The 12489-nt window shown below is 42.1% G+C and overlaps 2 protein-coding genes across 2 annotated transcripts in view; one reads left to right on the top strand and one right to left on the bottom strand.

The window, feature by feature from the left end:
* LOC310799991 (cystine/glutamate transporter) overlaps positions 1-6425 on the top strand; it is a gene marked incomplete at its 5' end in the record, with an annotated part of 32336 nt that extends 25911 nt beyond the window's left edge. The window contains 3 exons of the mRNA XM_083662591.1: positions 4003-4152; positions 4262-4439; positions 5993-6425. Of these exons, the coding sequence (XP_083518717.1) occupies positions 4003-4152; positions 4262-4439; positions 5993-6057 (393 nt within the window). The 3' untranslated portion in view covers positions 6058-6425. The remainder of the gene's footprint in view (positions 1-4002; positions 4153-4261; positions 4440-5992) is intronic.
* Positions 6426-9869: 3444 nt separating this feature from the next.
* Positions 9870-12489, bottom strand: part of foxm1 (forkhead box M1) — a gene marked incomplete at its 5' end in the record, with an annotated part of 4382 nt that continues 1762 nt past the window's right edge. The window contains 4 exons of the mRNA XM_083662580.1: positions 9870-10691; positions 10885-11060; positions 11269-11308; positions 12086-12145. Of these exons, the coding sequence (XP_083518706.1) occupies positions 9891-10691; positions 10885-11060; positions 11269-11308; positions 12086-12145 (1077 nt within the window). The 3' untranslated portion in view covers positions 9870-9890. The remainder of the gene's footprint in view (positions 10692-10884; positions 11061-11268; positions 11309-12085; positions 12146-12489) is intronic.

The raw sequence follows: 12489 nt of genomic DNA, 5'->3' as shown, positions 1-12489 counted from the left end.
TCATTATGGCCAACCTTCCTTCTTGTATTGACACTTGACACTTCTGAGCTGATTTCAAGGCTCAAGGCTCAAGGCTCAAAGCCTTGAGACTTGCCCGGCCACGACCCATTGCTGCGCAGCAGCTATAATTATAGTTAGTTTCCCGCTGAATGTGTCATTACTTTATTAATATCTTACCTGGATAAGCTCAAATGATGTTGTTTATATTATCAGTCCGACTTGGAAGCACTTTCTCACGGCCAGTCAAGCGGGAGGCTCATGCACGCGCCCCCAAGCTCCAGGCCGCGGGGGCGCGCGCAGGAGCAGCAGCATTGCCCCTCGCCTCTCATGGCCGAAGCGGGGGTTTTGGCATGGGGTGAGAAATAGTCTGACATAACGTAGCGTTAACGTTACTTTATTCTCGTCAGAAAACACTCAGATTTGCATGTTAAAACAAGTTTGCAGCCTAGGAATAACTGGAAAACATTTGATTGATATATTAACGTCAGAGGAAGCCAGGATTAGTCAAAACGATATGAGAAATACATAGCGCGTCTAGGGCTGGGTATCGTTCAAAATTTTTCGATATCGATACCGTTTCGATACTTTGATTTCGATACCGGTTCCTGAACGATACTTTTTTCGATACCAATTTTTAGAAAAATCCATTTTAACAAAAATAAAACTGCATTACACATTGACAATTATGATACAAATCTTTAGTTTTACAGCAAAAAAAAAAAACTACTGTATTTAACATAACTTTAAGTTGTCTAAATTTATTGCTGTCCCTCCAATAAAAATATTGGAGTACTACAAAGGAAATAAATGTAGGCTAAAACAAATAAATCAGTGCAATAGTTTTCAGTGCAAAACGGAGAGTTGCAAATGAGTGTTTAATATTCACGGATGCAACAGAACGCTATTCTTGTCCAAACTGATGAGATTGCTCCACTTCAAGCATGGAAGACAATTGAGCATTGACTAGCCTATCAATAATGGCACAAAGTGAATCCCATTTATATTCAACAAACTATCATGACATCAGCGTTTGTTAACGAGTTGCTAGTAAAAATACATAATGGGCGATAACTGCCCGCTTGCATATAACGTTAACACTAATTAATTGAACATCTAACGCGCGCGTTGCAGATCAGTGTTTAACGCTCATTGCTGCAACAGAACGTCATTCTTGTCAAAACTGACGAGACAGCTCCACTTCATGCATGGAAGACAATAGTTGAGCATTGACTAGCCTATCAATATAGCCTTAATAGCACAAAGTGAATCGCATTTACATTCAACAAACTATCATGACATCAGCGTTTGTTAACGAGTTGCTAAAAATACACAATGCCCGCTTGCGCATAACTTTACCGCGCCAATTAATTAAACGATCTAATGCTACAACTCACAGCCAGACTGTCAGACTGAGGGATCTGATAACCGCTAATCAACAACAACTTGCGGTAAGCGGACCCACCTCTCGATTATTTCGCTTGTCTGTGGAAACCAGTCCCAGCTCCACTTGTCTCCGCACCGCACGCTGCCTGCCTCAACAAACACACACCGGCTAAAGTGGGCGTAACTTTCCCTGCATGCTTTTACATGACAGCCAATCACCAGCCGTATTAGAGCGTGGTGTGCAAGCATGTCGCATGCTTATAGGCTCAATGACATTGTTTTGTTTTGGTATCGAAAATTGGTATCGATTGACAAGGGAGGCTTCGATACCCCTTAGTATCGATGTTTTCATTTCGGTGCCAAGTAAGTATCGAAACTCGATACCCAGCCCTAAGCGCGTCTGCCGTGTGTCTTTTCCGGGTTTACTGTCCTGCGTGGGGGGGGTACACACGGAGGTAGGGGGGGAATTTCGAGGTTTGACTGACAGATTGAGGGCGAATGGCGTTACGAGATTTACTCACAAGCTCGTTTTAATGCTTTTCCATTGGTTGCATTTGTTAAAAACCACACAGAGACGTGAAGGGTGACCAATGGCATTGATTCATGACAAAAAATAAAAAAGTGAAAAAAGGCACATTCGAGGTCCTGGAACGACAGCGACGATATACAATAACTCCTGGACATGCCGAGAGAGGAGGGCCCTCCTCTCCCTACCCCCCACCCCCTCCTATAATAACCCTCCTGAATGTTGAATCCATACTGCACATGCACAGTGCACACTCATGCCCACGTTGCACTTTGCACACTCACAATGCATAGTCATAGCTATATTACCATGTAATATAATACGCCATACAGGGTATGGCATAGTCATTGCAATTATAATATAAATAATTAAACAGTGTACAGCTTTAGTCATAGAAATAATAGTATTATTTAATATACCGGTACTTAGTTTCCGGGAAACGAAAGATGTAACGGCGGTGGAAGTAAAGTTGTATATATTGTAGTTTGCATATTTACGTATTGTATTGTTTCTTGCTTCTTTCTAGCAATATGTTGATACTGTTGTTTTTGCTCTGCACCTTACCTACGGGAATTTGTGTCACTTTTTATTGTTTAATTAGTTGTTGCTGTCATTGATGCTGCTGCTGTAACGCCAGAATTTCCCTACGGGGATGAATAAAGTACTCTATCTATCTATCTATCTATCTATCTATCTATCTACATACAACGACATGGAATTATGTAAATGACAGCTGCTAAGTCATAACATAGCCTACAAATATCAAATTAAATGTGATGTGTAAATAGCTGTAAATATATCTCCAAACAATATACACAAAGTTCACCATCAAAAAACACCAATAGGAACTAGCATTGACATGCAGCAGCTAGGCTATCAAATATTTCAACAGAAAACACTATAACAAGGCTACTTTTACACTGGCAGTATTCACAATCACAATGTAAATAAACGAAATATTTAAATGTAGCCTAACATACTAGAATATATTAAATTACACTTTTATCATTATAACTAATTTAAATGTAACTTACAAGCGATGCTTTCCAAAACAAAACAGAAGAAGCAAAAGAGAAAGTAGCTGGAGCTGCAAGCTGACCACATGGAAGGCAAAACTAAAGCATTTCCTGGTTGTGACTGTGTCACATGACCAAAAAAACCCAATGAGAAGCCAACGCAGGAATTAATAAGAAAATAAAGAATTACTCCCAAATGACCACTAGAGGGAGACAAATTTAAAGAGAAATGGCAAGTTCTTACAGAACATGACACTACTTACTGAAGGTATTGTAAATGATTAACAAATGATTTGTAAAACTTAAACAAGCTTTTTGAGTAGAGCCTGCTACAAAGTTGTCACTGATGTTTACAGCTCACTGACTTAGCGAACACTCAATTCCACCTGGCTGTCAGCGCTGCAAGTCCCTCCCGACCTGTTGGCTAAAACTTCACCTGGCTACAACATTATTGAAGTACCCAGGTGCTAAAACATGCCCACCACCTCTGCAAGTATTTTCAATCTCAATTGAAAAATGAAACATGGAAGTGTCATATTGCTTTTAGCGTCCTTCACTCAGACAATGAGAAATCAAATATGCGCATTCTCCTTATGCGACTACGAATTGAAAACACAAATGGTCCACCTTTTCTCACATCTTCATTTAACTTTAGCATTACTCAATATGAATAATATTAGGGTAATTGGTGCAATATTGGTAATTTATTAGAACTCTGTGTCATTCACCTCTGATATGAATACATATTTATCAGTTAATTTATTTTTCCAAAACTACACTCTTTGAAGGGCCACATGTGAAAAATGTATTTAAAATCTGAGTTTAATCTCAGATTTCTGAGAATAAAGCCATAATTCGGAGTTTTAATTAATTCTGACCTGGGACCCGTCTACATCCTTCCGAAATGCCGCACTCAGTGCCACCCTTGCTTGAGTCTGTGCAGCCACCTCAGTCAAAATGGCCTGCGTATGCCACTGAATCGGCCTTCAAAAACCGAAATCCATATCAGTCATTGCCTATCATTGTTGTACTGAGTAGTAGAGTGTCTTCATTGTAGCCTTGCCTGTGTGTCTGCAGTACCCCTTGGTGGTGCTGATGCTAGCCACTGGAGAGATCTTCCAGCTCATCAACTTTGCATCCTTCGCTCGTTGGTTCTTCATCGCCTTGGCAACCTTGGGGATGCTCATCCATCGCTATCGCTTCCCCCTCCACCCCAGACCTTTCAAGGTTACCATATCAGATGTTATTAGGCCAGATTATAAAGCATTTTCCATCCAATCATACCTGAAAATCACTGTTTGGCCACGGTTTTTCACTTTCTCTGTTTGACCCCCAGGTGCCTCTGGCCATCGCAGTCATCTTCACTGTAGTGTGTTTCTTCATCGTGGGTCTGTCTCTGTACTCGGACCCCTGGAACACGGGGCGAAGCTGCGCACTCACACTGACCGGGGTCCCAGTTTATTACCTGACCATCCACCGCTTTCGCCTGCCTCGGAGATTGAGACGCATCTTCAGTGAGTCATGCCAAGTTGACATGACTCAGATCCCTCACATAGAAAATGTGTTGAACAAAGTCAGAAGTCGCTATGTATCCATTCTGGTGTAAAAAGTCAAAAAGTTTAACATTATTATCTCTTAAATTGTTACTTCTATCCTTAATTTGTAATAATTGTGTGCAAACAATTTGTAAGAATAGTTTGTAAGAATCAACTTTGTGATAGTCGTCTCTTTTATCAAATGGGTAGCCTATTCATAGTATTCTGTTACATCCCCACACGGCCATCTTGGTAGGAAAATAACAGGTGATTGTAATCAATTAACAGGTGATTACAATCAAATGGCATGAACAGCCAATGAGCTGTGTGTATTGTAGTGCCATATTGGAAGGATAATACTTGTGACATCATGGGAATAAACCTGAGAGAGACTAAGTGAGTCCAAATAGTTTTCGTCATTATAATGGCGATAAAATGTCGGGCAAAATTTAATAGAGAGAAAATTACTGGGAAGCCATAAAAAAGGTTTGGAAGGTTTGGTAGCAAATGATATGAGATACAATACAACAGAATACAATATACTTTATTGTCCCCATGGGGAAACTAGTCCTGGGCCCCGTTCCAATACCCATACTTGTACTTCTTTCTTGTAGTATGTACTGCCGCTGCCCTCACAAAGTATGGATTGTAGTGTGCAGCATGCATGCAAAATGCATACTATTGGGACACACTACATCTGTCGTCACGTGAGCTTCCTGAACTCCGACCTCTTGCTCACTTCCGCCGACGTCCGCAGCGCCACATTTGAGTTTTTTTTTAGTTTTTTTATTCAATAAACAAAGTCTGGCAGTAACAAACAGTACATTATACAAAAAATTCAGACTAAACATTTACAAAATTGGAACAGACAATCAAATAAACAAAATAAAATAAATAAAGCAAAAACATTAAGTCAGAGATCTAAACAGGAATCAAGATATGCATGTTTTGGTACACACCATGCTTGTTTGGTATTTGGTATATTTCAAGGCTTTCTTAAAGTTAATTATCTCATTCATGAACACGCAGCTCAGTCAGTGCGACGTAACTCCAGTATGTGGCGGTAATGCACAAAAAGTTGTTTGCCAACCGCCATAAAACATTAGAAGAAGAAGAAGACATAACTTCCTGCTGCGCAAAGGATTGTGGGGAAGTTTGGCTGAAGCAGCATGCATCGATGCATACTCCGAAATAGGAGCTGATGTAGTACAACATCCTGGTACTCTTGGCATACTGCATCTGACATACTACGTATTGGGACATACTAAATCTTTTTTTGCCTACTAAATAGTATGGAAGTATGGGTATTGGAACGGGGCCTTGGACTCAAAATGTTGCACACATACAGATACAGGGACTTTGATCATGCCTAGGATTGAATGAATTCTCTTCAAATATTCATCAGAAACAGGTTCTTTAGGTTAGAACATGTGTTAGAACACGAACATGTTTTTTTTTTTAGCAGTGTGCTGTTTATCATGTGGAGATGGAAGAGACTCTTCATCATTCTCATCTGTCTCCCATGTTCCCAGACTACTGCAGTACACAGATGCAGATCCTACTAGAAGTGGCACAACAGGAGGTCCAGACATACTGAAGCCCCCGAGGAGGACATTGTGCTACACTGAAAAAGAAAATCCACCTTTCTCATGTAATATTGAGTGGTAAAATCCTATTACAGGGTTCCCACTCTTTTCTAGAGATAATTTTCCAGGACTTTTCCAGGACATTTTCAGTGACAATCTAGCTGGTATGCACTTCTAATGAGGTCCTCTCTGTGGACATCTAATTTAAGACATGTAGTGTTATAACTTATCTATGAAATCATCTCTTTACTGTCTATGGTCTATTACCTGTAGACTTCTAAGTGGCTCCGGGCAGTCTCCCACGAGGTAGGCTACCCCTCGGCACAATGTTTCTGCGGTTTCTGTAGCAAGTGGGTTTTTACACCTGCAGATGTACATGTAAGGCAATGAAATGTATACTTTTAAGATAAGATGTGTTCTTGTGTAAACCTAATAAAAACTACCAGTTAGCAGCCAGCAGTTCCTAATATTTACATTTAAAGGATAATGTATTAATAGCCTTTCAGACACTTCTTGAAATGTCATCCAACCTGCATTACATGTGCTACAATGTGACGTGACTTCGGGGTGTGTTCACGTTTCCACATCATAACTGAGACGAGCCTATTCAAAATCCTCTCATCCATAAACTTCCATTTCAATGTTAATATGATCCTGATTAGCCCTTTCAGATGGCAATGTTATCCATTTTAGGGAGCTCTGTTAGATAGCCTAGGTCCTAGGCATTCATTCTCAGCTAAAGGAAAATGAATGTTAAAATAATTTTCCAGGACATTTTCTTATTTCTCTCATTTTCCATGACTGGAAAATTGGTCAACTGTTTCCCAGGATGCGTGGGAACCCTGTCTTGCTTGTGTCCAATGCAAACAAACTAGTTTCAACAGTTTCCTTGGATCAAATGTACATAACTTTATTGATACTAGTGGAGTTTAAAGATATGAATACCAATTTCTAGTAAAATCTTGAAATTCAAGACTTAACACGAGACTACTACATACTGTAGATGGACAATTTTGCAGTGTAATAATGTAATGCATTATGCTCCCCCTCCCCCCATCATTCATCATGGACATTTTCCATAGGTCTACTCAAGATACTTATTTTTGCATTACTGTATGAAACAATATTTTTTAAATCACAGAAACAATCTATAAATGTCAGCCTTTATTCAAATGACAACTTAAAATACCTATTCTTGCTATGCAGTTCGTACTTTTGTAATATTAGCTTGTGCCAGGTTGTTGAAATTGAATGAATTCAAATGAGTTGAGCAAAGCAGAACACAGAAAAGATAAAAAACAATAAAAACCTTACATACTGCATATGGCACCAAGACCAACATTTATTTAACCGAAAGAGCAACTTAAAACAGGAAAAGGCACATCACGTTACGGAAAGTTGACAAAGTAAAGCCAAATATTTTCAACAAGATATCGTCAGGCACCTTAAGAATCACAACACGCCACGCCAACACATACAGTATGGCATGATATTCGGTGGCAGTTGTACCAGTCAACTGGCTACAATGTAAATTTTCTCAGACAGCAACACAAACCTGAAGAAATTACCAAAGCGATACATTATTACTTTTAAATAAAAATACAGTATGTCCATTCCTCTATGCTCTATTCTATTCCCATCTTCCAAAGACAGCGTTGCAACAAACTACTCTGCTTGGAACAGACACGTTTTGGCCTGTTCCCCCTGAAATAGATTATCATCTACAGAGTAGGACACAAGGACAAATAGGCCATTTACAACTGGCACTAACACGTGTTTTCTGTGATCAGATTGCAATTGCATAGTGCTTGACCACTTGAAAGTAAACGCCCCCAAGACACATTGAGGACGGATTGCGATCTGATTGGCCAAACCACTTCCAGAGGTGGTCAGGGAGACATTGTGACCACTTGAACAAAAGAGGAAATACGATCCATCCTCTCAATTCACATACAACAGTCACCGCTGTTTATCTGCAGCTCTATGCTATGGAGCTTGCCTGATCCGATCGCAATCGGATCTCAATGTGGACACTGGAGTGACACATTAATACCAATTGTAAATGTAATCAGGTTAATGTGGTCAAGCACTATCCGATTGCAATCTGATCACAGAAACCACATGTTGGTGCCAGGTGTAAATGGCCTCAAATATCACATCACACAACTACCTCTGCTACATTGACAATCAACGAAATATTCTGTTTGGTTCCCAAAGTGGGCCTAAAATGTGGTGCGATATGAAAAATCTTTGCATGCAAAATTTTAAAAGTGTATCACCTCACTATTGGTAGGTACTAAGTGCACTTAAGTTGGTACTGGCATTCCGATCAAACAATTTCTGCATGGATTTATGAAGTCAGTCAGTTCTTCTATTTACAGATATCTATTGCTGGCTGGTAGTGCTATTGTATTATTACCATTATTTATTGCTGTATATCAGTCTACATCTACATCTAGTCTTTTCCAGGAGGCTGAACCAAATGGCCTTTTCCATTTCGGCATGGTAGCATCTGGGTAATTAGATAATATATGTTCTTTCCATTTACATCTTTAAAACATTTAATATACATTAAACATGTGCAAACCAACATATATATATATACACACACAGTTTTTTCTGATTTCCCCGCCCATTTTCTCCCCAATTGTACTTGGCCAATTTTTCCCCTGCTGCTCCACCCTCTGCCAATCTGGGGAGAGCCGTAGACTAGCACCATGCTTCCTCTGACACATGTGCAGTTGCCAGCCTCTTCTTTTCACCTGACAGCGGGGAACTTCACCGGCAGGACGTAGCATGTGGGAGGATCACGCTATTCCCACCAGTTCCTTCCGCCCTGAAAGGGCGCCCGACCGACCAGAGGAAGCGCTAGTGCAGCGGCCAGGACACATACCCTTAATCCGGTTTCCCACCCGCAGACACAGCCAGTCGTGTCTGTATGGACGCCCGACCAAGCCAGAGGTAGCACGGGGCGCGAAGCTGCGACCCTCGTTTTGGTAGGCAGGGAATCTACCGCTACACTGTCTACCCGGACGTCACCCAACACACGTATATATACACACTTAAGACATTTTTCTTTTCTAGCGATTCTTTCAAGAGTACAGAGGGATGTGAAAGGTTAAATAGAGGTTCACAGTAAATAGTTGGAATGCAATAAAGAGGCAATTCGTGACAGACGTAACCACAACTAAGGGAAGATAATTTAATTAATTCCCTTCCCACATTTGTTTTCTGTACTCTCAAGGTGGGAAGCCCTATCCAGAAGACAGTGAAACAGGGGCAAGCTCAAGCCAACTGAATATGCACCTCAATTATCCTTACACACTTTTGTGTGTAGGTTTGTATGTTTTGGCACTCAGCAGTGTCAAAATAGAGAAAGTCAGACTACAGCAACTGGATTTAAGTGTACATCCATGATATTAAGCCATAATGTTAGCAGTCACCTCCTTCATATAGTTTTTTTTAAATGAATTGTCAGCATTAACAGCCTTATCCTCGGTATTAATAACGTGCTAACCGTATGCTTCAAATCCTTAGAGGCACTAATGATTGTGTCTGCCAGGGTTAGGTGTCTTTAGCTAGTTGAAACTGCTACGGTAACATTAGCTAACATTATGGGGGTTTACATGAGCTAAAGTTATGGATCAAACCCATGGAGCTTCCCTTAAGTTCAGACCAGTTGGTGTAGGCCTAGATTTAGACCGTCTCCAGCTCTGCTCATTCTTCACCTTATCCAAAGTTAAATTTGATGATGATGACGATTTTTTTTAATCCAAAGGCCGATGGAGTAAATAAAAATTCCTGCTGTGTGAATAAAACAAATAAGATTTGGAACTGCAGATTACTAGAATAGAGGGATGAAGTCTGACCAGCTGATGTTTGCCACATCCAAGTCCTCATTGTCCAGGCCGGAGAAGCCAACGTCCACTAGGATCTTGCTCAGGCTGTCGTTCATGGTGTCCAGGACCAGGCCCTCGGCCAGGGAGCGTTTGGCTGGTGTGTTGCCTCCCGCATGCAGCAGCTCTCTGGAGCAGCTGCCGTGGGGGCGCTTGGTGCCGGGAGAGTCTGTGGCTCCTGCCCGCCTGGTGCGGCTGGAGGTCAGGAGCTCTCTTGGCGAGCTGAAGAGAGGTGTGCTGCTGAAGTTGGTGGAGTTGTGGCCCAGTGGGGTGAAAGTGGGAGGGCTGGGGGTGCGAAAGGGACCGCTGGGAGTGTGCATGGGGCTGAAGTCCAGTGCGGCCTGCCTCCCTTTGCCCAGGGGTGTCACCTTCCAGGGCTCGGGCAGTACAGTAGTGGGGGGATTGCTGGGGGTCGAGGTGGTCAGGTGCCTTCTGCCTTTGATGGGCGTTTTGAAGGAGCATTCCCGGCCAGGGCTGCACTGCTCCTGCTGGTGGTCCGGCTCGTCTCGCGCGTCCTGGAAGGTCGAAGCGTCGGAGACCACGCCCGAGTCGAAGAAAGGGCTGTCGGGGAAGAGGACAGGCTCCTCCTGCGAAGCGCGGACCAGGCGCTGTTTACGCCGCGAGGTGCTGACGTGTCTCCTTAGCGGGGCTCGAGGAGTCTCGGGTCTTACTGGAACACACACCTGCTCTTCCTCTTCCATGGCGTTGGGAGGGTACATCACCAATGAGGGGGTCTCGTGGTGTGTCACCTGTCAGACATACAGCCATTAATTTAGCTGTACAATTCTAGCTGCATCTCTGCCTTTGAATATCTAGAGTACATTGATGAAATGTTATAACTAGCTTCTGAAATATGGGGCCTCCAAAGGACAGAAACAACATCAAAGAGTGTGTGTTCAGATTTGGCCACACTTCTGCAGTGCAGCGTGACCGAGTCTCTACCTTAGGAGCTATCCGGACCCTCTTGCCTCCTCGCGAGATGCTCCGTTTCTGCTGGGAGCCAGAGGGGGTAAACTGGGCCAGTGAGGAGGAAGGCAGGCAGACAGAGGGGGCGATGGGGAGTTGGATAGGGACCAAGTAGGAATCGGTACGAGGGAGAAGAGGCTTCATCTTTCTCTCTGAACATGGGGAGGAGGAAGAGAAAAAACAAAAATACCTCACAGCAGGGCATCTTCACAAATGATTTCAATTCTAAATAGTTAGTGAAAGTCCAACTGTTGATATTGTCTGTCAAAAATTCTAAAAAGAAAATAATTTTTGCAGTCTCACAGCAGCTTTTTATCCCCGTATAACTCTAAGTCATGCAATCAATCTCCCTTTACTCACCAGAGCCACTTGGTGTTTCAGGAAGGATTCTCTTCTGCCACTGTACCAGAAAATAAGTTGAGATGTTATTCATACAGTAAATATATTTGTATCACTCCTGTCTACACAATCTGTAAAAACATTACAAGCTCGACCTGCTCATGCGATCTGCACTCACACCCACCTGGAAATGATCAAAGTAAAAGTTTGCTCCTGATCATTTATACTCTATAGAGGCATGGTTGAGTACAGGAGAGAAATTTAGGAGAATAATCCATGAAAATAATCCAAAGACCCATCGCCACTTTGAATCTTCAGTTGCAGTCAGGCTTTTCAATGCTCTTGTTATTGCAAAATACCTGGTGGGTGATTGGATGAACCATCCGTCTATCATGGGCCTCGCTCTCACTGGTATCACACCTAAAGCCCGCCCATAGTTTCCTCATAGGACGCCGATTGGTCTGAATCACTGGTTGGGATTCAAACCAATAGGTTGGAGCGTGGCAAGATGGATTTGTCATGTGATCATGATATTGCACGAATCCAGCTGCCTTGCAAGATTGTACAAAAAATGTCAAGATGTGGTTTCTTCAGTGGGAAAGAAAAATAGTCTCAAAGTTGACAAGTCTTTCAGTGTGACACCAGCCTCTCTCTTTCCATGCTAAAAAGATTTCCTTCTGTGATTTGCCGTCCAGCTGTAGCTGGACTCTTCCAGTTAGGACCAGGCAAGCAAAAGAACGCATCTTCTGATTTTCTCCTCCTGCTTGTGCTTTCTCCTGCCTGACTGCAGAGCTGAACACTGTTCTACGAGAAAGACAAAGTGGCAAAACCATCTTACTTGGTGGGGAAATAACACCACCGGCACTGGAACGGGAGCAGAAGTCGGGTCGCAACCGAGCTGCAGAGAAAGCCGTGGAATGAGAGGGAAGAAAGAATACAAAAATACAAAACAGAACATCTCACAGTAGCCCATGATTCGGTGTGTGTATGTGTGCGCATTTTTACAGAAGTCTCCCAATACTTTATTTTATTTATGCTGAAACAATGTTAAACTGTAACAGAAAATTCCTCCTTTTGCAATCATGGATTGCAATGCTTTTGCATTTAATTTCATGTCAAGCATTTGTTTTCTGTGCTGCAACGACAAATCACTATAATACTCTGATGGTGGTACTCAATAGTGAGGTAGTGACCATGTCTCAAATGTAGGCTATTATAGGATACTGTAGTTGTTTTTCATAA

The sequence above is a fragment of the Poromitra crassiceps genome (genome assembly GCF_964638095.1).
Source record: "Poromitra crassiceps genome assembly, chromosome: 2".
Classification (NCBI taxonomy): domain Eukaryota; kingdom Metazoa; phylum Chordata; class Actinopteri; order Beryciformes; family Melamphaidae; genus Poromitra; species Poromitra crassiceps.
This window is presented reverse-complemented; position numbering and strand designations above follow the sequence as displayed.